The sequence below is a fragment of the Delphinus delphis genome, chromosome 6 (assembly GCF_949987515.2).
Source record: "Delphinus delphis chromosome 6, mDelDel1.2, whole genome shotgun sequence".
NCBI lineage: Eukaryota > Metazoa > Chordata > Mammalia > Artiodactyla > Delphinidae > Delphinus > Delphinus delphis.
This window is the reverse complement of record NC_082688.1, coordinates 4,249,352-4,277,246: the sequence shown is the minus strand read 5'-3', so window position 1 is coordinate 4,277,246 and position 27,895 is coordinate 4,249,352. Positions and strand designations below refer to the sequence as shown.

Genomic DNA, 27,895 nt, shown 5'->3' with positions numbered 1-27,895 from the left:
GAGAGTCCCCAGATGCCTTTGATCTATCTGAGTCTGATTTTCTGGCACTTGCAAGTCAAGACTTCTAACCTATAAACTTACAATCCCACTTCCCGGAGAGAACCACTGTCAACACTTTGGGTTTAATTCCTCCCTTACACTGTAATGCATCTCTATTTACACAATTTTTTTTTTTCGTTTTTGGCCGCACCACGCAGCATGTGGGATCTTAGTTCCCCCAACAGGGATCGAACCTGTGCCCCCTGAATTGGAAGCAAGGAGTCTTAACCACTGGACCACCAGGAAGTCCCTATTTTTTTTTTTTTTTTACTGTTACAAAATTAAGAAGATAATATGTACACTTCTGAATGAAAAACAGTATGTATTTTAGTTCATTATATTGTTTACCTTGTATGTTAACCAAATCTATCATTATCATTAAAAAATTTTTATTTATCTATCTATTTATTTATGGCTGTGTTGGGTCTTCGTTGCCATGCATGGGCTTTCTCTAGTTGCTGCGAGCAGGGGCTACTCTTCGTTGTGGTACACGGGCTTCTCACTGCAGTGGCTTCTCTTGTGGAGCACGGGCTCTAGGCGCGTGGGCTTCGGTAGTTGTGGCACACAGGCTCAGTAGTTGTGGCCTGTGGGCTCTAGAGCGCAGGCTCAGTAGTTGTGGTGCACGGGCTTAGTTGCTCTGCGGCATGTGGGATCTTCCCAGACCAGGGATCGAACTCGTGTCCCCTGCACCGGCAGGCGGATTCTTAACCACTGCATCACCCAGGAAGTCCCTCATTATCATTTTTAATTACTGCCTAATATTCCATTCTAGGAATATACCATCATATATAGTAAATTTCCTATTAAAGAACATTTATATTTTTCTAGTTTTCATATTATAAATGTGCCATTCTTTTACACTAGTTCTATTATTTCTTTAGGTCCTAGAAGTGAAACTGCTGGATCTCAGAATATGTACATTCTTAAGGCTTTGATGTATTCTACCGGATTGTCCTCCAAAAGGAACATGTAATTTATATTCCCATCAGCCCGGAGATCGGTATGTTTGACAGATAGAAGGAGGTGACTAAACGCAAAATGCTTATTAAAAAGAAAATATTCATTTGTTCTGGGACTTCCCTGGTGGCGCAGTGGTTAAGAATCCGCCTGCCAATGCAGGGGACACGGGTTCAACTCCTGGTCCAGGAAGATCCCACATGCTGCGGAGCAACTAAGCCCGTGCACCACAACTAATGAGCCCACAGGCCACAACTACTGAAGCCCACATACCTATAGCCCGTGCTCCACAACAAGAGAAGCAACCAGAGTGAGAAGCCCGCGCACTGCAATGAAGAGTAGCCCCTGCTCGCAGCAACTAGAGAAAGCCTGCGTGCAGCAACGAAGACCCAACACAGCCAAAAATAAATAAATAAATTTTTAAAAAGTAAATACTCATTTGTTCCCTGAATATGTATCGAGTGTCTATTATTTGCACAACACCATGATAGGTGCTGTGGATATACTGGTGACTGAGGACTCCTAAACTTGTTTCTCTGTATTCTTCCTTCCCTGATGACGGCAAGCTTGGAAAAATGCCTAGCTTTGTGGATGAATTGACCAACATCACACATCACGATGCTACACTCAGGAGACAAGGGTGCTGCACCTTGGCCCAGAGGGTGGCCTCACTCTATGGGATATTGCTCACCCACACCTTCCTTTCTATGTTCTCCCCTGTACAGATGAGGCTAGAAGCCTGGGCACTTTATTTCCCTTGCCAGCAAGGGAAGCCTAACAGAGGCAGTTTTTCCAGAAGCAATGGAAGAGATTGCTGGTTTCTTTGTTTTTTCCAGTTCAACACCAGATGAATTCTGTGACTGGCTTTGAGAGGGCATCTTGTATGAAAAATACCTATCTTTAAACACTAGAATCACACTCAGGAAGATGAGATACGCACACCATGACAGGCACATGGGAACCGAAACCAGTTTGCGGGAACACAAACTTCCCTGTACCACTTACCTAAAACGCACACACACTAAAATATACATCTAAACAATTGAAAAACAGAAAGCAAAATGGCATGCATTATTAAAATTGTAAACATTCTCTTTTTTGCTGAATGCACGTATAGTTGAATCCACATCATGAAAATGTTCATTGGGGTAAATTCCCTGGCGGTCCAGGGGTTAGGACTCTGCGCTTTCACTGCCGAGGGCCTGGCTTCAATCTCTGGTGGGGAACTAAGATCCCATAAGCTATGTGGCGCAGCCAAAAAAAAAGAAATTGTTCGTCGGACATGACTACCCTCTGCTGCCATTAGAGGGACTTGGGATCCTGCTGTTGTATGAAAACCATTAGTTGTAATTATTTTCAATATAATAGCACAGAAAATATTAAATCAACTCATACACTTGCCTTTCTTTTCACATTCAGACAAACTTGAATATGAAATGTGAATCAATTTTTAATGCTCCACAATATGTTATTATTTTCATACCCTTCCTTTGGCTGTTGCACCTTCTTCAGTAAAATCAATAGTGAAAATAGCTTTATTGACACGTATATAAACACAACCAGACCTAGAAAAATGGACAAGAGAGAGTATCAGCCGCTTAACATTTTTCATCTCCGTCTTCTCCCTCACTGTCATCGTCACAATAAAAGATGTCTCGAAACAGGAAGACTGGCTTGGGGGTTGCCGGGGTCTGGATCTCAGTCCCTTTTTTCTCCATCTTCTTCTCTAATTTTTCTTTAAGCAACGGTAGACTAGTCTCATAAAGGTAGTCTATAATCTCTAAAGAAAAGAAATTGAATCTTGAGATGATCTGACAAAGCCTCTTCCCACGGTCAAAGGACAGACGGTGCGGATGACGACAACGCATTGCTACTGGCATTACTGTGTGCAAGACCTGGCTCTAACTGCTTTATTCATAGTCACTCATTCAATCCTCTCAAAAATCCTATGAGGTAGGCACCATTGTTCACCCGTTTTTCAAATGAGGCATAAAGACATTATGAAACTCATCCAAAGTCATAGAGTCAGGAGGGCGAAGCCAGGATTCAAACCCAGGAAGTGGTGTCTGCTGAACGCAAGGAGCACTTTGTCACACACTGCAGGGCGCAGTGTTACCCGAACCAGCGGTTCCCAAACAGTGATGCTGGGCAGGCCACTGGCGACTCACGTGTGAGCTTGTTAGAGAAAAACCTAGCCTCTGGACCCAGACTAGAGACTAGGATCGACTGGGTCTGGGATGAGACCCAGGTATGTACCTTTTTCCCAAGTTCCCCACCTGACTCTGATACTCCAGGTTTGGGAATTACATATGTAAACCACCTACAAATGGCTGCAGAGAAGAAACTGTATCTCCAGTTTTTTGTGGATCAGTGTGTGTGCAGGCATGTGGTGTGAGCGTGTGCACGTGAGCACGTGTGCTGTGCAACCCAGAAGCACGCGCAGCTACTCACCCAGTGCTTGCTAAACGCCCGGCAGCCTGGTGACCACACTTTTCAAGCTCATTATCTCATTTAGTACTTCTGAAAGTCCTGTCAGGTAGGGGTTATAATTTGCCAATTTTCACCGTTTTCCATTTGAAGAATCTGAGGTTCCCAGAAGTCACTACCCAAGGTCACACTACCAGCGTGTGTCCCCATGTGCTGCGCTTTTATTATTCAGATACCGAAAATACTGACCTGGAAAAGTCTTCTTCTGCCAAAAGGGAACACAGGTAGCTTTCAGCTTATAAAATTTAGTTTGGACATAAGATGGAGGAACATCCCTTTAGAAAGGAAAAGGTGTCAAAAAGTTAGTGGCAGTTTAAAAGTTAATCATTTCAGTCCTGTGTACTAAGTGCATTGATTGAGGGGTGGTCTACAGATCTAAGCAGCTTTCTTAATCCTCATGTCTACACATGTGAGAAAAATAAGACACATATGAAAAGCTATTGTTCATCTGGTTAAACACACACACACAAAAGGAAGAAAACCAGCAGTACAACAAGACGAATTCTGTCTAAACTAGAACAATCTAAACTACCAGTTGGGAAGACAAGGTGTAACGCTAGCTCACAGGGGCTCATGCTAACATTGTCTTCAGCCCCACCCTGAGGGCTCTCCGCAGAGCAACAAATAACCCTCACGACCACTCTGCGAGGGGGCTCCTACGCTTATCCCTCGTTTTGGAGATGGTGAAACCGAGAGAAGATGGCCAAGATCTTACAGTGAATAAGGGGGGAAGGGCTGGGACTTCAATTGGGTCCACTCCGAATTCTACTTTTTTCTTTTTTTTTGATATCAGCTTTTTTTTTAATGGAAGTATAGTTAATTTATAACATTGTGTTAGTTTCAAGGGTACAGCAGAAAGATTCAGTTATACATATATATATATATTATTTTTTCAGATTCTTTTCCATTATAGATTATTACAAGATATTGAGTATAGTTCCCTGTGCTATACAGTAGGTCCTTATTGTTTATGTATTTTATATACAGTAGTGTGTATATGTTAATCCAAGACTCCTAATTTACCCCCCTACCTCCCGCTAACCCTTTGGTAACCATAAGTCTGTTCTCTATGTCTGTGAGTCTATTTGTGTTTTGTAAATAAGTTCATTTGTTATCAGTTTTTTAAGATTCCACATATAATTGATATCACATGATATCTGTCTTTCTCTGTGTGGCTTACTTCACTTAGTATGATCATCTCTAGGCCCATCCATGTTGCTGCCAATGGCAACACTTCACAGATCCTACACTCTTAACCACTACATTTAGGATAACTATATATTTGTCACAATGCAAAGGCAGGGGTCTGGATTTTCTACTTTACAAAGCTAAATAAAGTGGATGCTTACGATATTCTGGTGAGTCAAATCCATTTTCCATTTACAATAAGTAGGACAGAAACAACCACATCTTAAATATTTTTTTAAAGTGAAAATCACTAACTTCACTTCCTGGGCACTCACTTCCTAAGCCATAAAAGTGTGGCATATTTGTTTCAGTGACTAATTAATCTAGTTGTTATATGATTAGTGGGAATAACTGGATCTGCTAGGTATGTGGAAGTACAAGACGGCTGGGCTCTTTCTGCCTCTTCATGGCAGCAGCTGCCCGCCACGTGCGCACTGCGTGCCACGCACTGTCTCCTTGCTGTCGTCCTCATCACGGTCCTGTTAAACCACTGCGCAGATGAGGAAACCGCGACGTGGAGGCAAGGGAGGGAATGACCTGCCCAAGGCTGGCTAAATGATGAGCAGAGTCCCAGGACTTGACGCCCGGTCCATCTGACTGCAAAGCCCAAGTTCTAGGGCATCTATGCCTTCCCTCTTCCCACAGCGCCCTGCGTCCAGGTTGTTCTGCAGATCAAAGCTCAGGCTTCAAGAAGTAACAATAACGGATCTGGACATTTTCAGACAAAGTAGGTGTTACATCTCATTAGGTGGAGATGCTTTCTTTAAAATCCTGCCTAAATAATTCACAAGGGAGGCTTAAAGAACCTGAGAGACCGAACTTTTAATTTAATTATTTTCACTGTTTTAACTCATTATTAAAGCTTTGAGGATGTACTATTTCCAATGGTATTTGACTGGATGCCATGATGTCTGTTTTAACAGCTCTGAGATTTCTAAACCTTAACCAGAACAATCAATATCTAAGTATATAATTCTACTTAAAATCATTAAAAACCCATTTCAATTTAAGAAATGTGATCTGAGGCAATGTCACAAGATACACAAACATTTATTGGAAAAGTCAGATTTTTCAAAAGCGGTTTGATATTACACAGGGAGGGACATGTCGACATGAATACTTCTTAGGACGGGAGTTGGTGGGGTACACAGCAGGATACCCTTCCTTCAAAGCCCCTAACACCCTCCCCTCCCAGGGACCCACAAACCCAAGAGCTGGTGCCCCACTCCTGAGACGAGCTAGAAGAGGAAAGGGTTTGGAATCACGGGCATGTGTCTGTGGCTCCCAACAGGGCCTGCCACAAAAAGATTCCAATTCTCAAGTTTAAAAAAAAAGGACTGATCGTTCTTTGTCCATAATCCTGAGGTGTAAATAACTAACCAGCAGAACCAGTTTACACCCTTCCTAATGGATCAGTGACAACCTCACACCAGCAGCCACGTTTCTGAAAGGCAGCCAGGCTGCGGCAGCCCTGCTGCCCTCAGCACCCTTCCCGAACTAAAGGCCAGACAGTCCCTCAACATCCCCACCTCCCAAAGCCCACCAACCCTGAGCCCCGCGATGCTCAACAACGTGTGCTGCTTAGAGAGACTGTGCTTTGCCAGCCAGCTCTCGGTTGCTTGGCTAGCAGTGAATTCAGGTCTTCCGAGTGGTGGCCTCTCCTCCAGTGGCAGGAACTGATTGAAAATGCAAGGACCGCAGCGATGAAGGCAGACAGCGGCAACTGAGGACATCTCACTCCTCGGGTGAGAGATGCGAATGAACAGCACACCAAAACCCCTGAGGGAAACCGAAGACGAGCAGCAGCTTGATGTGGTCTCAAAAGATCTCCCCGTGGCCATTTCTTTTCACCAAGAGAAAAACTTCCTTTTCTACAGTGGGGCAGTGTGGCAGAGGCCGCCAGAGCCAGGGGATCAAAATCAGAACCACATGCCTCCTGATGGGATGTGACCTGGTGACAGAAACACAGCCTCCCCCGTGACTGATTCCCACGTAAAATACAAAACCCAAATCCAACAGTGAGGAAGCGTCTGACAAACTCCCCAACTGAGGCAAGTTCTCCAGAACGACCAGCCTGTATTTTCCCACAATTTCAACGTCATAGAAGACAAAGGCATTAACAGATACACACTACTGTATATAGAACAGATAAACAACAAGGACCTAGTGTATAGCACAGGGGACTATATTCAATATCTTGTAATAACCTGTAACAGAGGAACTTCCCTGGTGGCGCAATGGCTAAGAATCCTCCTGCCACTGCAGGGGACATGGGTTCAAGCCCTGGTCCGGGAAGATCCCACATGTCGCAGAGCAACTAAGCCCGTGCACCACAACTACTGAGCCTGCGCTCTAGAGCCCGTGAGCCACAACTACTGAGCCCACGGGCCTAGAGCCTATGCTCCGCAACAAGAGAAGCCACCGCAATGAAAAGCCCACGTGCCGCAATGAAGAGCAGCCCCCGCTTGCCCCAACCAGAGAAAGCCCATGCACAGCAATGAAGACCCAACGCAGCCAAAAATAAATAAATAAATAAATTTTAAAAAATCTATAACAGAAAAGAATCTATAATGGAATCATTCTGCTGTACACCTGAAACATTATAAATCAACTATACTCCAATAATTAAAAAAAAAAAAAGAAAAGGCAGAAGAACTCTGCAGATTAGAAGACACTAAGGAGACAGATCCTGGGCTGGATCTTAAATCAGGCGAAAAGCGTTATAAAGGACACGACTGGGACGCTGGGTGAAATTTGCATGGGGACTGTGTTTTAGACAATAGTAGTGCATCAGTGTCAGGTGCCCTCAGTACCATCACTGTGCTGATGCAGAGTAACAGCCTTGCTGAGGACATGTCGTCCACCATTAACACTGAAACGGTTAAGGGAAAGAATTCTATTCCCTTGTAGAAGGGAGTGGGAGAGGGAGGGAGGGAGGGATGATAAAGTCAACGTGGCAAATGGTAGAAGGCTAATTATGGGCAAAGGGACCATGGGTTCTTTGTCCCAGTCATAGCTGGTGTGCTCCATGAAGCTTTTAAGAGACTCTGCACACATTTCATTCACTCTCCTCAGGTGTCTTGGGGTGGAGGTGGTGGCTGGAGCGGAGGGAGGGCTGGTCTGATTTACCTGGTCCGGTACTTAGACAGGGCGTTCCCAATACATATATACACAAATACAATTTATAGATGAGTTCCATAAGCAGCAGGAATTTCAGTCCTGTTCTTCAAATCTGAGAGGCAGTCATTTATTAGAACTCCTCTCTGATTTTTTCATTAGCTTGATATTAAACAAATGGCCTTACCCTATGGTGCTAGCAAGATCTTCCCAGTCTATTTCATTAACATCTTCCACATTTATTTCATACAACCTATGAGAAAAAATAAAAATTAAGTTTTCAAGCCAAAAATCAACATGATGGACATCTTCATGGACTCACAGAATATTAAGAGCTGGAAGGTCTCAGCGTGTTCACCCCTGTTCCAGCTCCCTTGTTACACAGGCCCAGTGTCACTGGCATCCTAACCCAAGGTCAGCCCAAGGTCATGGGGTGAGCTACAGACCAAAAAAATCACGCTTCCTCCTCCTGAGCCCTTTGCATCTCCCACCAAGCCTAGTAAAAAACACAACTTCACAAGGAACTATATTCAGTATGCTGTGATAAACCATAATAGAAAAGAATGAAATATGAAAAAAATATATATATGTATAACTGGGTCACTTTGCTGTACAGCAAAGATTAAACACAACATTGTAAATCAACTATGCTTCAATTTAAAAAAAAAAACAACACAGGGACTTCCCTGGTGGCACAGTGGTTAAGACTCCACACTCCCAATGCAGGGCGCCCGGGTTCGACCCCTGGTCAGGGAACTAGATCCCACATGTATGCCACAACTAAGAGTCTGCATGCCACAACTAAGGAGCCCGCCTGCTGCAACTAAGACACGACGCAACCAAATAAATAAATAAAAAATTTAAAACCAACCAACCAACCAACCAACCAAAAACACAACTTCACCATTCAGTGTAGACACACAAGAGTAGTACACATGTGTACTCAGCACTTACTATGTGACAGACACTGGGTTAAGACCTTGATACCCACTAATCCATTTACCCTCAACATCACCTGATGAAGCTAGGGGATTATGTCCTTTCCACAGGCCAGGAATCAGGGCTGAGAGCTCGAGTCATTGGCTCAATGTTTCATGACTCATAGGCGGTACCCACAATGGAACCCAGGCCTGCCTGACGTGAGATGGCCTCCTTGGCTCTGCTAGTCTCTGCTGTCTCTCTGGTACAGGAGAAAAGGGGAAGGCAACCCCAGCCAGGCCGGCGTGGAGAACGAGGAAGCCCACCAATGAAGGAGAAGCAGGCTTCCTGACAGAGTGCAAGAATAATGAAGCTGGACAGGGCGGCCAGAATCCAAAGGTTTCTTCTGCTCTTTGCTGTTCCTCATTGGACACGAGCCCAGCTCCACTAGACTCGCTGACTTTGTAAAACAGGTCCATGTCTCCCTGTCCATCAGGGGAGGGAGGACTCTGCACGGACCAGGAACTCAAAGACAAAACTAAAGACCAAGCAGCAGTGACACCAACTAACGCGTGCTAGAGAGCAGTGGGGCTCGGCCTGAAGTATTTAGCTCCATTTTCCAATGGACAGAAGTAAGCCATGTCTATGTGAAAGCCTTAAAGACTAAAATAGCTATGTTTATTGAGTGCATGCTACGTTTTACATGCATTATTTCATTTCTTCTGCCAATAACACTAAGAGGCAGGTACTGTTATTATCATCCTCATTTAAGATAAACAACCCAAGACCTAGAAAGGTAGGAAACACGTCCAAGGTCATGCACGTAGAAAGTGCTGGAAGAGGAATATGAACCGTGGTGATCTTACTGCAGATTCTGCTGTTGAACAACTACTCTTTGGCTAGAGAGAAGAACACAGAAAATGTCGTCACTTTCTATTTCTGTACCTTTCAATGAGGTTGATCTTGGCCTGTAGGGCATTAACTCCCCGGTATACGTCCCGACCATTTGTCATCCTCTTGGTTAGAATTTCCGTCCTACATTGAAAGAAAGAAAAACAGTTTATTTTCGGGGTAAAGTTTCCATTAAAATGTCCTTTGTTTTCCTCATTTAAATTGTCCTTATTCAGAACCACTTTATAACTTTTGCAACTCATCACTGCTAACATTTACCACCATCAAGAATATACCTTTTTTAATTTTTTTAAAGTGGGAAAGGGTAAATAAAGAGATAGAAAGTTGATGGTTATTGAAAATGAATGATGGATACAAGGAGTTCTAAGTTGCTGTGTGTTACACAATTTCCATAATAAACAGTTAAAAAAAGGGGAGGAAAAAAAAGAATAAGCCTGCTTGCAGGTGCTAAAGGGCGCTGTGTAAACTCAATTTATTTTTGCTTGTTTATAAAACAGAGAGACATTGCTCTTATTACCATTATAGCTGCTGAAACACCAAATTACACAGATTTAGTAAAGTCATCAATGATTCAATGATTCCTCTAAGGCCCAAAGTTCATGGCTGAGGGAAAGGGTTCCCTGAAGTTCCTAATGAGAGCAGCAGCTCAATTAAAAATATTTAAAAAGTGCTTCTCGTGAAGAGTGAAATTTGTCACAATGTGATGGACAGATCGTGAGCTGTAACATTTACTTTCTTGAGAAGGGAGGCACATGACGCACACACACAGAAACTGACACTGTTTTTACTAACAGCCACCCACATTCACTGGTTTGAAATGTACCCGCTGATGCCATTTCAATGTTTCATGAAGTAAATCTATGTTCAGCATTCAAGTTTCCTACATTTTTCTTCAAATTAAAAGAGAACCCTTGCATGTTATTTAATTATGCTGATTCTGAAGCACGGCTCCCCTTCATCATTGCCCTTTTAAGACACTGACATATCATCTTCCAACTGAGGCTTTATAACCCACTCCTTTTTTAAAAAAATTAATTAATTAATTATTTTTGGCTGTGTTGGGTCTTCGTTGCTGCACGCGGGCTTTCTTTAGTTGTGGCGAGCGGGGGCTACTCTTCATTGCGGTACACGGGCTTCTCATTGCAGTGGCCTCTGTTGCAGAGCATGGGCTCTAGGCAGGTGGGCTTCAGTAGTTGTGGCACGCAGGCTCAGTAGCTGTGGCTCGCAGGCTCTAGAGCGCAGGCTCAGTAGTTGCGGCGCACGGGCTTAGTTGCTCCGCGGCATGTGGGATCTTCCCAGACCGGGGCTTTGAACCCGTGTCCCCTGCATTGGCAGGCGGATTCTTAACCACTGCGCCACCAGGGAAGCCCCCACTCCTGTTTTTAAGTCTAAGATATAGGGGGAGAAAGGGCTCTGGTTCCTCCATATTACACACTTCCCCCCCTAAACATTATCTGTCCTTTGGAGCTTATTTCCTGAGGGTAGTCTTCTAGTAAAATAAATACTCTACAGCAGAACTGTAAGGTATATAAACAATACACAGTATAATCTAGGAGTTTGCTTTTAACGTACAACACGCCCACTCTGGATTTCATTCTTCTTTAACGGTCAAGATGATGAAACTCCCTTTATGCAGGAGGCCTGGGTCGTGGGCTGTAGAACCACTGCTTCAAGCTGTCATGCTGCAGCTGAAAGTTGCAGTTGAAAGTTAGATCAGAAACCCTCCAGGGCTGGGAAAAGCTACATCGGGCGAACAACATGCAGCAAGATCTGGACCGAAACTACTTCTTTGTGACGGATGCACCTAAAGATGTTCTAGGATGAAGAGCGTGACTGCCCTGCTTTGGATGAAGACAGAGGAACTGCTGAATTAGAAAGCAAAAGTAAAAAGGTGGAGCTATTACTGATCACTACGCTTGTGATTTCCCTCCTAAATATTCAGACGTTAATTTTGTATTTTTTTTTTCATGCTATAAATAGGTAACAACCTGGTTTTATGAAGAAAGGGACAGAGTGAAGAAACCAGAAGTCAATATTCAATATTAAGAAGATTCAAGTTCTGTTTACAAAACAGAAACAGACTCACAGACACAGAGAACAAACTTATGGTTACCAAAGGGGAAAGGGGGCAGGAATAAATTTGAAATTGCGGATTAGCAGATACAAACTACTATATAGAAAATAGATAAACAACAAGGTCCTACTGTACAGCACAGGAAACTGTATTCAATATCTTGTAATAAGTTATATTGGAAAAGAATGAAAAAATAATATATATGCATAACTGAATCACTTAGTACACCAGAAACTAACACAACATTGTAAATCAACTGTACTTCAATTACATAAATAAATAAATAGAACAAAAGGTTCAAGTTCTTTATGAAGAAGCCACACAATGAATCAGGGTTGGCTAAATGCTAACTTAAATCAGCTACTGATATTGAAGTGGTTGGAGCAGCAGATTAGAGAGGATCATTCTTGACCTACTGTAAGGCTTTCCACGTGGTAGTTACAGATATTCTTAGTAACCTCAGCAGTCCACCCCTCTCCGGAAGTTGCTGAGAGACGGGCAGGGAATGCATCTTGTTGAAATTTATGTAAGAAGCCTCAAACTTACCACTTACTTTTACACTGCATCCAATTCCTGGTTTCCACTTTAGCCTCCACTTCTACCCAGGATATGCCTTTGTAGAGTTTTTCCCGAACAACTGACAGGCGGCCTTCAGGATTCTCTTGGAGTTTAGAATCCATCTCGTTTAGCTCCTGGGGAGACATTTTCTTTAGAATCACTTCTTCAACAGCCTTGATTAGTTTCTGGGTCTCCGTCTTGCTCCAAGCACCATGATTTCTTTCTGTTGACGTAAAAGGATGGTCTTGAAGTTGCTAATTTATTTGCTTTCAAACACAATATTAACAACAAAATGATAATGATGGGTATCTGTCATTTGACATCTCTCCAAACCCACAGAAGGTACAACACCAAGAGTGAACCCTAATGTGGACTGTGGACTCTGGGGGGTTAAGATGTGTCAAGGTAGCTTCATGGATTGTAACAAATGGACCACTCTGCCGGGGGGTGTTGAGAATGGGGGGTGTGCTGTGTACGTATAGGGCAGGAGATAAGTAAGAAATCTTTGTACCTTCCTCTCACTTTAACTGTGAACCCAAAACTGCTCTAGAAAAATAGTCTTTTTTTCCCTTTATTTATTTATTTTCTTTATTTTTCTGGCTGCGTTGGGTCTTAGTTGTGGCACATGGGATCTTTGTTGAGGCATGTGGGATCTTTTGTTGCAGCGCAGGCTCTTTGTTGTGGTGCACGGGCTTCTCTCTAGTTGTGGTGTGTGAGTTTTCTCTCTCTAGTTGTGGTGCATGGCCCCTGTAGTTTGCGGCACACGGGCTACAGGGTGCGTGAGCTCAGCAGTTGTGGAGAGCGGGCTTAGCTGCCCCGTGGTATTTGGGATCTTAGTTCCCCGACCAGCGTCCCCTGCAACTGAAGGAGGATTCTTTACCACTGGACCACCAGGGAAGTCCCAAAATAAAGTCTTTAAAAACAAAAAGATAAATCAGACACTTTTCAGAAGACAATGGGCAACATCTCAATTACACAAACATAAAACTATCAGTTATGGACTTCCCTGGTGGTGCAGTGGTTAAGAATCCGGGGCTTCCCTGGTGGCGCAGTGGTTGAGAGTCCGCCTGCCGATGCAGGGCACACGGGTTCGTGCCCCGGTCTGGGAAGATCCCACATGCCGTGGAGCAACCAAGCCCATGAGCCACAACTATTAAGCCTGTGCTCTAGAGTCCGTGTGTCAGAACTACTGAGCCCGTATGCCACAACTACTGAAGCCTGCGCACCTAGAGCCAGTGCTCTGCAACAAGAGAAGCCACTGCAATGAGAAGCCCGTACACCGCCACAAAGAGTAGCCCCTGCTCGCCACAACTAGAGAAAGCCCGCACGCAGCAAATGAAGACCCAATGCAGCCAAACGAAACAAAACGAAACAAAAAAAACTATCAGTTACGTGCAAATCAAAATGAAACTACGAAAGTGGCCACAGATTCTTTTTAAGAACCAATCACACACACACACACACACACACACACACACACACACACAACCAACTGCAAAGAAAAACATCCTTTCTTAAAGCAATCTTTTTTTTAACTTCGAAAAAGCTGTTCTTCCTGTTTCTAAGAGTAATACCTCCTGCAGGAAATTGTGAGGTTCCAAAACATTTAGTGGAAAGAGAATAACCAAACGACTTTCATGTTATATACATAACTCTCCCCAAGAGTTTCTAGAGTGAAATTAACAGCTGCAATGACGCCACCACGGTACTTGATGAAGAAGGCACCTGTGAATTTATTTTTTTCCTTCTTTTCTTTTTTTTTTTAATATTTTGCACTCATTAAGCTTTCTATTTTTTTTAATTTTAAAAAATTTATTTGGCTGTGTTCGGCCTTAGCTGCAGCACGTAGGACCTTCGTTGTGGTGCGCAGGTTTCTCTCTAGTTGCGGAGCATGGGCTTAGTTGCCCTGCAGCATGTGGGATCCTAGTTCCCCGACCAGGGATTGAACTCGCGTCCTCTGAAGTGGAAGTGTGGATTCTTAACCACTGAACCACCAGGGAAGTCCCGGCACCTGTGAATTCCTAAAGCCAGTCCTTGGAGCAGGGCATCAAAAGCTTCTACGATTCGCTCTTCTTGTCTAGATGCTCACAGTCATGCTAAGGAAGAGGCTGCAAGCTGGCAGGCTACAGATATCTTTGATCTGGCCTACAGAATGTTATTGTTACTATTTCCCCAATAACAATTTGGATGAATATTTAAAAATCAAGAGAATCCCAAGAGGGGTTTCCCTGGTGGCGCAGTGGTTAAGAATCCGCCTGCCAACGCAGGGGACACGGGTTCAATCCCTGGTCCGGGAAGATCCCACATGCCACGGAGCAACTAAGTCCGTGCGCCACCACTACTGAGCCTGCGATCTAGAGCCCACGAGCCACAACTACTGAGCCCGTGTGCCACATCTACTGAAGCCCGCGCACCTAGAGCCCATGCTCCACAGCAAGAGAAGCCACCGCATTGAGAAGCCTGCGCACCGCAATGAAGAGTAGCCCCTGCTCACCGCAACTAGAGAAAGCCTGCGCGCAGCAATGAAGACCCAACGCAGCCATAAATAAATAAATAAATTTATTTATTTTAAAAAAGAGGGTCCCAAGAAAAAAAGATCTTGATTTCACACACACATGCAAATCCAGATGTTTGCTTTACTTCTTGGAAACTGGCAGAATTGGCTGCGCTGAGTCTTCATGTGGCACCGGTGGCCAGAGTTGGTGGCACAAAAGGCGTGGTCTCCACCACCTCAGAGTTTACCATGTGTGGACACGCAGACGCCTGTCTGGGACCCGCTGCATGGCTCTGCCTGCAGAGCCAGAGCATGTGAGCCTCTGGGCTGAAGCTAACACCCACTAAGGACTGTCTTCTGAAAGCAACTGGGGACTTTTTAAGGTGAAGAAGATAACCAAGGAAGCTTTTTATGAAAGAGGAGAAGAGAAAAGAGATGACTGACACTGGTTTTGGGAAACGTCCCTGGCTAACAGGCCCTCCCTCTGATGGTTTCCCGGGCCACCTGGGGGAAGGGATCTTGGTGGCCCAGGCTCTCCTGCCCACCGGCTGAGTGGGTTTCAGTTTACCTGGCAGTTGGAGTCACACTGAAAGCTACTGAAATAAGGTGTGGCAGAAATCAGTCTGGTGAATTAAGGTTGCATCAATATGCATGGAGAAATAAATGAATCAGTAAGAGAATGGCTGAAAAAGTGATGACTCTCTCAGAAGACAGGCCTGTAGTGATGCCTGGGCCCTGGGCCGCTGTGGGCTGATTCGTTCACCCAGGTGGGCTCTAGAGACCATGACTTACGACTGCTGATCTGGGAGAACTTCAGGGCCACAGAGAGGCTACTTCGAGACACCATCTCGCCAATCTTTTTCCAGTCGTTTCCATGGAGGGACTGGTATATCTTTAGCTTCTCGGTATCTCCTTTGCTATACCTAAGAGGAAGGGAAAACAGATCACAGCTGAGCATTAACCACAAGCTTAAAACCACTATTCTCACTGCAGCACGCTGCGACGCTGGGAGAAGCCGTATAGGGTGGGCTGTCAGGAAACCTGCTCAGCGCAGTCCTACCAAGGACCTGAGCCCAGATACTTCCTGTCTCGGCATCTCAACCATGAGCATCCTGTAAGTCGGTCACCGCAGTCCCTGGCTCATTTACACAGAGGCCAGGGCAAATAATCCGATCATGTTATTCCCCAGCCAAACCCATAAAGGCTTCACACAATAAAACCCAAACTTCTGACTGTGCCTGCAAAGCTCGGCGCTCCCTAAGTTCAGCCCCATTGGCCTTATCGGCCTTTCTCACCTCAGAGCCTCTAGACCTGTGGTGGGAATGGCCGCCCTCCACCGCTGGACAGCTGCTGCAAGCTCTTCAGAAGCAGCTTAAATGGGGCATCTTCAGAGGGGGCTTCCCTGACCGCCTGGGTTGGAGGTGTCCTGCTGTCCTCTCCCACAGGACACTCTGCTGCTCTCTCACTGCCCCCGTCACCACTGGCAACTGTACACTCGTGGCTTCCCTGGTTTATCTGACTCTTCGTCTAGGCCACCACTGGCCAATGGAAATATGAGCCACAGATGTCATTTAGAATTTTCTAGTGGTCAGGGGAAAATTAATTTTATTTAGTTTTTTTTAAGATAATTTATTGGCTCAGGCAATTGAAAAGTCCAGATACAGGTGGGCCCTAGGGTTAGCTTAATCCGGGAGCTCAGTCAAATCACCAAGGACCACTTTCCACCATTCTACTCTGTCTTCCATGTTTTTGGTGGGTTGTTTTTGGCGGCAGCATGCGGCATGTGGGATCTTAGTTCCCCAACCAAGGATCGAACCCACGCCCCCTGCAGTGGAAGCACGGAGTCTTAACCACTAGACCGCCAAGGAAGTCCCTAATTTTATTTAGTTTTAATGAATTAATACCATATTTTATTTAACTCCATATATTAAAAACGCAGCCATTTCAAGATGTAATCAGAACCTAGAAGTATGAATGAGATGCTTTACACTCTCTTCTCCACACCAAGCCTTCTAGTCCATTGTATACTTCACTCTTCAGTGCATCTCAGCTTGGACTAACCATAGTTCAAGTTCTCCATGGCCACATGAGGCTGGTGGTCACATGGATGGACAGCACAGCTCTGGAGGGGAAGTCCTCGGAGGGCAGGGACCCTGCCAGTTTTCTACACTTTGGTACCCGTAATGCTTGACAGACAACAGATGCTCAATAAAGATGTGACAGGGACTTCCCCGGTGGCGCGGTGGTTAAGAATCCGCCTGCGAATGCAGGGGACACGGGTTCGATCCCTGGTCTGGGAAAATCCCACACGCCGCGGAGCAACTAAGCCTGTGCGCCACAACTACTGAGCCTGCGAGCCACAACTACTGAAGCCCGTGCGCCTAGAGCCCGTGCTCCGCAACAAGAGAAGCCACCGCAATGACAAGCCCACACGCTGCAACGAAGAGTAGCCCCTGCTCGCCGCAACTAGAGAAAGCCCGTGCGCAACAACAAAGACCCAACTCAGGCAAAAAAAAAAGGACAGCTGTCATTAAAAAAAAAAAAAAGATGTGACAGATGCCTTAGCACAAATCTGTCACAGTTTAAGGAAGTTAAGATGCAGGAATCCCACATAAAAGCAAATATATTAAAAGAAAAGAACTAAAGTGCACTATATGTGGATTTTGAGATTAAACATCTTAAATGTTTAAGGGAAGAAAAAGCCATCTTTATGACATTTTATAATTCCTTTTTGGGGGGAGGAAGAGGGGCCAGAAGTGGTAGTTTATGTTATTACTAATGCAACACAAAAGCAGCCCTAGTAAAATACTAACCATTTCTAATGAGGGTGATCCACAACTACGTGGGACAGTAAGATCCTAGCATTCTCAGAAATGTATCTAAAATGCAGAGCATGGTGAATAGAGATGTGAAATCCTTCACCATTAAGAATCAAGCTTTTTAGCAGTTTCCTTTATACGGAAAGCAGGGTCTTCCTGAGATTTCAAACACGACTTAAAGGTACCCTTGAAGCAACAAAAAAGAGGACATGAGAGAAAAACAGAGTGTACGAAAATGAGGAAGCAGGTGCACTGACCCCCATGGCCCCTTGGAGACTTACAATTCTTTGATTTTTGACTTTGTATGGTTTTTTCACTTAAGAGTTCCTTAAGCTGGAAAAATACTTTAAGGGTAAATGGTCATCGCAACACAAATAATATGGTACCAATGAATGAACTTTATTATCAGAATGACAGACTTTCATTATTTGAAAAATGTCATTTCCCACAGTGATGTAACAGGTAGAAGAACATGTTACCTCATTCATTTACCAAAAGCATCTTTTTGGTCCCATTTAAAATGTCATCTTTAGTGAATTTCCTTAAAGTACACAGCAGGGGCTTGGGAAAAAGGGAGGGCAGGTTTCAGTCTGTGTGGAGGCATCTTTCCTCTACTTCAGGTTTATTTCTTTTGGTAAAAATTTTTAAAAAGAAGCCAAGGTCATATCAATGTTAAGTTCTGATAGTACCTATGTCCTGATTTAAAATCACGGCGCTAAGTAGGACCCAACTGGCCCTGCCAGATTCACTCCATCTGCCTCCTGGAAGTGAGATCAGTAGTTGAGCCCTAGGTGGCTGTCTGGGCCCTCAAGGGTAGGAGCTGATGCCTTCTCCCTCATCCCTTTGTCCTTAAGCAGAGTGCTTACCCACCACTGACGCTCGGTCTACATTTGTTTTATTTGGAATGTTGGAAACAGACCACAATTGGGCATTTTATTTAGGAAAAAAGGGAGGAGAGAATGGCCACTGCCACATGAAGCTCTGCATTGAGGCTGCCGAATCACACTTACATGACCTCACACAAGTGCTCACCCCCACCTTCAAATATTTACTGAAAACCCAAAGCACTGGGCTCAGTGCTGGAGGGCACACATCACACTGAGAAGGAACGTGTGGGTTCACAAGGAGCTGACAACTTAGGAGGCTGCTGAGAAAACTGCACGGGTGACGCTAAGAGGCAGCGCATGGAGAATGCTAAAATGAAAGCATGAAGTAGAAGCCAGGGATTTAGAAATGGGAAGACGACAGAAGATTTATTCAAGAGGTGGAAACTCAACGGGTCTTTGGAGACACACACCTGACGACACATCTGGTCTCACACACGAAACTCTTCACGATTTTGTTGTGTACATTTTGATTTACAGTATCAGCAAAGACTAGAGAAATGCTCTGCTCAAGTTTTTTCTTACCTGCCTTTGTAATTGTTGACATCAAACATCTTCTTTGCTCGGTAGTATACAAGTTTCCAGGGCCGGGCAATGCCCTTACCTAAAGTCGGAAGAGAGGTGGTCAGAGGGACAACTAGAGCGTGGCATGAAATGCAGTCGTGATTATAAAAGAAACCCAGAATGGCCCCTTTTTACAACATGCGCTATCCTAGACCCCAGGTGGAGGTTGCAGTTTCCTATGTCCTGCAGAAAGCCGTCTTGGGGAGCAGATATACAAAATCCCCAGTTTCCTTGGCGATCTCTGAAAACTAGATGCTTAGCATGTAGAGGCTCTAGCTTCTGGTCTACTAAATTCATGGAAAAGACCCTTATTAGGCAAAGGGATTTTAACATAATCTGGAGGTGGAGGACACACTCCAGCAGTTCTCCATAAGATAAACAAAAAACCTTTGCAAATGAATAAGCTTTTTCCTGCTTTGCCACTCTAAAGATGAAAGGATCCCCCAGCAGGGGCTCATTGTTCTGTTTTTCTTTGTGCATTCCACCTAAGAAATTATCCTCTTTAAATCAAGAGAGATTTTTTTTCCAGTCCAAACCTACATTGCTTCATGACCTTCTAACTTCCCCAGGATACCTCCAAGAGGAGGGTTCTAGCTCAAAGCACAAATACGGCTCTACTTAAAAAACTTCAGAGACTCTGGTGTATACCAGAGTACTTTGTGCAGTATGTGCAAAAAATACACAATAGAGGACAAGAAGAGAGACCAAAACCGTAACGGTTACCAAGTAGGAAAGCTGGAAGCTGATCATCTAATTTGTTAGAAAATCTGTAAAAGCACTATTCTTGGGAGACATGAACACATTCCAAATCCCTGAACGTATAGGCTGGCAATAAAAATACTATTAACGTAGCGGCAGCTAACATGCACTGCATGTACTGGACGGGCCAGGCACTGTGCTCAGTACTCACCGCGGTTATCTGTGTAAGGCTGGAAGGCTATGGATGGTCAAAGAGGCCACAGTTCTAAACTTACCAATGTGCAATCTAAACGAGTATTTCCTTTTTAAGTCGGTGATTAGAGATTTCTCCTCTGGGTATCTGTCTGTGTACAGCAGCTTGTCTGCATTCTCGATTCCTGTCAGAGACAGAAATTCTTGCACGTTTTTCTCTAACTGCTTATTTTCCTTCACGGAAAACTTGCCAAATTTAATAGCGACACCTAGGATTTGGGGCAGGAGAAAAAGGTACACAACTGTCAACGATGAATGAAAGCGAACCACCGCTTGGTCTTTAGCAATTACAACAGCACCCGTCAGCTCCTCCCTACCTATCGGGGAGCAGCCCCCGCTTGTGCCCTTGACATTCGCTCTCCTGCAGAGTTCGCTCTAAACCACACTGTCCTCCCAAAGTCTTCCCTGGTCATCCTACTCCAACGTGACCTTTCTTGTGTCATCAGTTCCTTTTTACAGTTGTTTAAAAAATAAATTAACAGTAATAGATATTCATTAAAAATTCAAACAGTATTGAAATAAAAGTTTAAAAGAAGCCCCCCCCTTCACTCTCGTCTGCCCCTCCTCCCCGCAAGGCAGTGCTGGGAACTGGTTGGCACAAACCTGAACATGTATGTTCTCTACGTATATATATTCGGGGGAGGTGGGGACAATGTCACTGCAATTTACGTTCTATTCCTCGTCATAACTCAAAGCACTGAAGTCTCATTATTACTGACTGCATTACACAGTACATTTTCCTAATCTTAGACTTGTTTAAAAAATCTTTTATAAAATACGTACTCATAAAAATGTCAACACAGAATACAGAAATAAAACGGGGTCCTTCTATAGATATTTCTCTGTAAATTGTGTTTTTCTTGATCAATTTGTCTATTTTTTAAAAAAACTAATCTTATCAACATGATTAATTCCATAAGGCTAAGGCCCCTCTTTTTACTTTTTTCAATGACCAGTGGCACTGGGCCTCACACAGCAGATCCTCATCAGTAAGTACTGCTCACCTGCAGTACACAACCTTACATTTGTAGTTCATTCTGAAACCCAATAAGCTTTCTGGGAGGTTCTTGTAACACAGTGAAATCAAGAAGGAGACCAAGCTGGGTGTTGCCTGAAGCCATGCCCACTACAACCAGCTCACCCTCAAATTAATATCCTTGAAATTACACCTCATCGAAGCTGACGATGTTGATGTGCGTGTTTTAATTTGATTTCACTTGTGCCCCCCTCCCAGCGTCTCAAGCCCTTAACCTCCTCCCCGTCTTCTTCCGGGCTTGATATTCTAGTCTGTGGATCACTGGATCCGTTAGCCCCGTTTTTCCTCGCCTCCCCTACCAGAAGTTGGGCAAAGAAGAGGAAAACTAGTGCACTTCATTTTGGTAATTTTACGGTGCAGACAAGGATTCTGGAAGGAGATAAAGCTGAAAGTAGCTAAGGGATGCTTTTTGTGAATCTATAAATCTGAATTTATATAAATATAAATATAAATATAAATTTATATTTATATTTATATAAATAAATTTATATAAATAAATTTATATATAAATTTATTTATATATAATTATATTTATTTATATAAATAAATTTATATATAAATTTATTTATTTATAAATAATAAATAAATTTATATATAAATTTATATAAATAAAATATAAATATATTTATATTTGTGAATCTATAAATCTGAATCGCTCACAAAAGAAAGCCAGGGCTAGTTACGCATATAGAAAAGTTCAACAAATATTCAAGTTCCACAAGCTTACCCTGGGCTTTAAATTCTTTAAAGCGTCCCAAGTCATCCCGATACATTCGCTTAATTGTAGTGGCAGCCCTCTCCTTGATATCAGGGATGAACTCCTGGAGCTGCCTCACAGCAGAATCCAAATCCACGTCTGAATTATCTGAATCTCTCGAATCTTCAGATAAATACTTGGTTTCAGGATCTTTAGCCGACTCCAAATTGCCTTCTTCTTCATTTGTAGGTTCTAATCTAAGGAGAAAAACTGGATTGACTAACACTGACAGGTCACGTGCCCTAATGGCTTTCAGATTCTTTTCTTACAGTGACTCTCCCTTTGACTACAACAGCATTAAAGCTGGAAGGGATCTTGGAGTTGATTCAGTCTGTGATGTCTGAACTCTTTAATGTAGCTTTACTAACTTGGATACACCTCAGAGGCTGCCTGGAAGGTAAACATGTTGCCCTAAGCCCTATTTCCACCAGGCATTGCTTCTTATGTTACAATTTCTCAACTGTATTGTTTCAGATAGTGACTTCCTGATAAGCTCAGCCCTCTTCTACGGCCCATGGATACTCAAGACACCTCCCCCCCCACAATGAGTTATGTTTTATAATAATGCTTACTAATTAGTTAAGTCAATATTCAGGGTTTACATTGTTACAATTGCTTCGTTGCAGTTAACAATGCCCACGTATTTTCCCCTTGGCAGTATAAAGAAAACATAGTTTTCTAGGTATCTATCACTAATTCACTCGCACAGACTTCCGGCCAGATGTCCAAAGCTGCTCTTAGCCAACTGCATCAGCTAACCACCCAGACAGGAAACTGAAACAAAACAGAAACAAAACGGTACGCATTTGTCTGCGCGGACGGTCAACAGCTTTCACAGGTCCACAGCCCCAAACAAGTTAAGAACCACAGGCCAAGAACATTCCTGCCTCGTTATCAGTGATCTAAAAATGTCCCCAATGAGAAGGCACAGAGGCTGATGTGAGTTGGGCCCTCTGCCATTTAACTTCTATGTGAAACTATTTTAAGCCAGGACAATCTAGCAAATGTAAGAAAGTCACAGAGTAGAAATGGGGAAAAACCTGTCCCGACTCCCAGGAACTGAAATAAAGTGCCTTAAAAAAAAAGTCCTGCATCTATTCATCGGCCAGTATACTTAAATGATAATTATATAAATAAGGATATCTAAATTTCTTTTATTAGGGAGAACCCTAATTCAAGTTTTTTTCCTGTTCTGTAACATTCTAAGTTCTCTGATCCTTTCTCCTATCTCTGTACATATAGACAAGGTAATTGTGGGGTCTTAAAATTCTTTTTAAACTTATACAAAGAGTTTCAGGGCTGGAGTAGTTCTTAGTGAAAACAGACTCTAACTGCCTTACTTTATACGTGAAGAACGGAAGGTACCTGCCAAGTTACTCAGTTAAATGTACACGACATCCTATACATTTGGTGGTCTATCTCTCTATGATTTCTGCCACTTACTATGGCCGTGCTGAACAAAGAGGCAACCGGCAGACTTCACACCCAAGACACACACCATCAGAAGGCTCAACACCCGCACATTACCTCTGCACCTCTTCTGAACAGGCCTGGGGTTTCTCCTCTTGTGGTCTGGGTTTCACACTTTCTTCAATCAAGGTACCATGACCTTCCACTGAATCAAAGAGCGTGTCCTCAGAGTTCGTCCTGAGGACTGAAAAATCACCACCAGGTGCCGCGGCAGTATCAACGGATCTTCTCTTCCTTTTCTTAGACTTCTTCTTGAGGCCACTGGATTCCTGATTGCCCCCTGCAGTCCCGACCTCACCAATCACTTGCAATCCCTCTGAGTATATGTTCTCAGCGCTCTCAGGCGCAGGCAAGGCCTCAAATTCCTGGTCATTTGCATGCTTCCTCTTTCTTTTCTTAGACTTGCTTTGATCTGCAGACACTGGTAGTTGCGCAATTTCACCTTCTCGGCCCATGGGAGGCTGGGGTTCCTGCTCTTGGGATTCTGATCCGGGCAGGGTAATGCTTGCACCCAGACTTTCCTGGACAGCATCACAGGATGCAACTTTCCTCCGATGTTTTTTCTGCTTTTTCTCCCGAACTTTATCATGCAGTTCTGACTCATGTTCATGTGACGTAGTAACTAAATGCGGTTCATCTGCTTCAGGCCCTTTTGTTGACTTTCGCTCCTTGCTTACATCAATGTAAACGACATCGACATTCTTTGTAAAATTCTTTGGTGTGTTCTCAATGTTTTCTTTATTCACCAGGACGTACGCAACACCTGCTTCCTTATCGACCCCCAAAGCACCTTTTCTTCTCTTTTTACTCTTTTTGGGTATAGAAGCGGCCTTTTCAGTCTCATCGCAAATTTCTGATTTTTTCAAAGGAGAAGAAACAAGACGCTGGGCATCCTTTCTCTTTTTTTTACCCTTAGTTATGTCAGCCTGTTCATTTGCCAGGGAGGAGTCTCTGAAACTTTCATGGGGATGCCTCCCATGTCTCTCCTTATGTACAGAACGCTTAGTCTTTTTCTTGACGAAACCTGGAGTGTGGGTTTCCAATCTGCTTGATTCTCCTTCCATTTTACTCCTATAGGGAAACGGAACCACATGGTTTATTTTTGAGAGCATTTTAAACATTAGCCTCAGGAGAAAAAAAAAAAATCACACAAAAACGAAATTGCAGAACAAATGACAAGGCTGGAGTCATGATTATAAATTTTCTATTATTCGAAATGCGCAGCAAGCTCACTGTAATTCACTTGTCTGGTTCCACTGCCTTTATGATATGAAAAAAAAATAGTTAATTGAGAACAGTGCTCTGCCGTGATCGGGCCCTTGTTCCCCCACGGCCTCATCTTCTACCTCTCCTCTCAAACTCTGTGCTACACATGCCTTTTTTTTTTTTTTTTTGGTTCCCCAAACATGCTCCAATCCTTTCCCTGGCTTGAGGTCTTATAAATCACGACTCCCTCTCTCTCTGGGCTGCTCTCCGCTGTCTCCTACCCCTCCCTGCCGCCTTTCATCCTTCAGAGCTTGGCTTGAACATTGCTTCTTCTAGAAAGCTTTAAAAGAATATAAACATTATGATACCACGCATACTACGTTAAGAGAATATAAATGTTATGACGCCGTGTATATTACGTTAAGAGAATATATACATTATGATGCCATGTATATTACATTTAAAACACAAAAAAAGTTTCATGTATCTTTCCTGAATGGATACATATGTAGTAAAACTATGAATACAGCATGGGGATTATAACTGGTAAATTCAGGGATTAGGGACAAGTAGAGAGCCAATTTCTCTTACATCTGTAATCTTTTATTTCTTAACTGGAGTAATGAGTACAGGGGTATTTGTTATATTTTTGTCTACTCTTTTAAAGTGAACTGAAATAGTTCACTTTTTAAAAAGCAAGGGGCAGAACAAGAATGCAGACTGCTTTCACTTAAAAACAAGCATTAAGGACTTCTCTGGTGGTGCAGTGGTTAAGAATCCACCTGCCAGTGCAGGGGACACGGGTTCGAGCCCTAGTCCAGGAAGATCCCACAAGCCACAGAGCAACTAAGCCCGTGCGCCACAACTACTGAGCCTGTGCTTTAGAGCCCGTGCTCTGCAACAAAGAGTAACCCCCGCTTGCTGCAACTAGAGAAAGCCTGCGTGCAGCAATGAAGACCCAACACAGCCATAAATAAATAAATTTATTTTAAAAAACCACAAGTGTTAAAACAAGCAACTGAAGGATGTAAACGTACTGTTTTAAGTATTTACCAAAAAAAGAGAGAGAGAGAAAAGAAAGAAACCTTTTCTGACCCCTTGAGCTTGGCCCATTCCCCAAATGATATACTTTCATAGCAAACTATTTCTCTTTTGTAGCATTTAGCCCAGCTGTGGTTCAGAGCGGGGACATCAAGTATCCACTGACCTCAAACTAGAAGATCGCCTCTTTGAGAAAGAGGCTGAATGGGCCTTGTTAGTGTCCAACAAAAAGTCCAAGTTCTGCAATAAGTAGGAATGAAGTTTAATAAGGCTCCAATGTCAATTCTTATACAGAGCATGTGCATTCTGGAGTTTAAGTACAGGAATGGAAATGTACTTCACAAAAGACATGGTTAAAAATATATACAAACACATCTTACAACTCTCCTTGCTCCGTATTGCTTCTGGGTTTCAATTTTTAAGATTTTATTTCTCTGCGACTAAAAGTAATACTAAAGGTAATACGTTTACATGGTTCAAACATCAAAATAATCCGTCCTTATTTCCCCTCCTTTCTCACAGAGAAGGTAGCATCTGTATATTCTGATCTGCATTTTGCTATTTCCACTTAACAACAGATCCTGGAGACCTCTCTGTGTCAGTGGTCTTTCAAGTCTGAATGCTTAAGCACATTTTCTACAGAAGGTACCTACTTTCTCCTAGGTAGTCAAGAAGCTATAAGAATTGTCTAGCTGGAAGGATGGGGAACAACAAACATGTGGACTGATACCTATAAACCAAATCTACCAGCCCCAGGATCTCACCTCCAACGGAGGCACCAAGAGCTTTGGTTAAGGCCTTCCTCCCTGGTGTCACCCAGAGATGCACAGAAACCCCTTCTTAACCCACTTCTTTGCAGCTTCCACCTCCATGACTCCCCCCTGAGACTGCTCCAGTTAGAGCGCCTATGACCTTCGCGCCACTAAATTCAAGAGATACCTTCCTGGCCCATCTTTCAGGATCTCTCTCTCTCTCTCCTTGGCTGCACCGCGTGGCGTGGTGGAAATCTTAGTTCCCCGACCAGGGATCGAACCCGTGCCCCCTGCAGTGTAAGCACTGAGTCCTAACCAATGGACCACCAGGGAATTCCCTCAGGATCTCTCAATAACAATGAACAGAGCAGATAATTCCTTTTAATATTTTTACCTTCCATTAGTTTCTTTCTTTCTTTTTGTAAATACTTGTATGCTTCTCCTTCTGGTCTCTTGAACTCAGCACCACGTTTTAAATATATAGTCACTTCCCACTAAAACCTTCTTATGGCTTCTCCATTATTCTTTATAAATTTGTTTATTTTATTTTATTTATTTTTGGCTGTGTTGGGTCTTCGTTGCTGCGCGTGGGCTTTCTCTAGTTGCCGCGAGCGGGGGCTACTCTTCGTTGCGGTGCGCGGGCTTCTCATTGCCGTGGCTTTTCTTGTTGCAGAGCACGGGCTCTAGGTGCGCGGGCTTCAGTAGTTGTGGCGCACAGCCTTAGCTGCTCTGAGTCATGTGGGATCTTCCCGGGCCAGGGCTCGAACCCGTGTCCCTACACCGGCAGGTAGATTCTTAACCACTGCGCCACCAGGGAAGTCCCTCCGTTATTCTTAAGATAAAGTCCCAAATCCTTACAGACCTACCATGCCCTTCATGATCTAGTCTAGTCCATGCCTACCCCTCCACCTCTCATTTCTCCCTGGGTTTCAGACATCCTGTCTTCTTTCCGTTCCCAGAATACACCATGATCCTTCTCGTCATCAGGGACCTTACAAAAGCATCTCATTTTCCCAGGAATGTCTTTCCTCCGTTACCTTTCTGCGCTATAACTGGTCTAAGTTTGAACCTCACTTTCTCTTCTGGGTCCCGCCTTCTCGTTACAATGTTTCTCAACAGTCCAGCTGCTTCCCTACAGCACTTCGCTCCGTTGGGACATAACCGGCCTCCTAACGGCTGGGATCTTCTCGTCCGTCGGGTTCCCAAACGGTTACCCGGCGTTCGATATATATGGATATACACTTATTCGGAACATACCACTTCCCGCCGTGCAGGGACTTGCCCAAGCCTGGTCCCGATCCCCTCCCCACTTTGGGGTGCCCTGGAGACCCTGCTCTGCCCCGGGGTGGGCGTTCCGGGGCTGAGAGGGAGGAACGAACGAGAGGTTCCCGAGTGGAGGGGCTTGGAGAGGCTGCGGAGAAAACAGGCGCCACCCTCAGCCCTGGGGACCTGGGCCAAAGGCGGGCCTCCGGGGAGGTGAAGACAGCAGCCACACACCGCTCGGTTCAGACACGCAAACTGGGAAAAAAGCCGGAGCAACTATAAGGCGCTTTCACCTACCTTCAGAACGCGTCGCCTCCTGCCTCCCAATCCGGAAGTGCTGGTGTCGTGAAAGCGGAAGTGGCTTGCGCCACTTCCGTCCCGCCTTCCTCCGGCATAGCGCTGCCGTAG

The 27,895-nt window shown here is 44.0% G+C and overlaps 1 protein-coding gene across 4 annotated transcripts; it reads right to left on the bottom strand.

The window, feature by feature from the left end:
- Positions 1-765: 765 nt before the first annotated feature.
- TTF1 (transcription termination factor 1) lies at positions 766-27,812 on the bottom strand. 4 transcript variants are annotated; one of them, XM_060013899.1, is made up of 11 exons: positions 27,785-27,812; positions 23,283-24,296; positions 21,726-21,952; positions 19,986-20,171; positions 18,973-19,051; positions 15,537-15,667; positions 12,239-12,473; positions 9,652-9,741; positions 7,976-8,041; positions 3,673-3,758; positions 766-2,561 (listed from the first exon to the last, which is right to left on the bottom strand). In XM_060013899.1, exons 2-11 carry the CDS (start codon positions 24,287-24,289, stop codon positions 2,440-2,442), a joined length of 2,229 nt encoding a protein of 742 aa, XP_059869882.1. In that variant the 5' UTR covers positions 24,290-24,296; positions 27,785-27,812; the 3' UTR covers positions 766-2,439. The 4 variants fall into 4 exon arrangements, 3 of the variants coding, with proteins under 3 accessions (XP_059869882.1, XP_059869881.1, XP_059869884.1); XM_060013898.1 differs by having other exon boundaries at positions 2,437-2,776; XM_060013901.1 differs by lacking the exon at positions 766-2,561 and adding an exon at positions 3,072-3,525.
- Between the last annotated feature and the right edge of the window lie 83 nt (positions 27,813-27,895).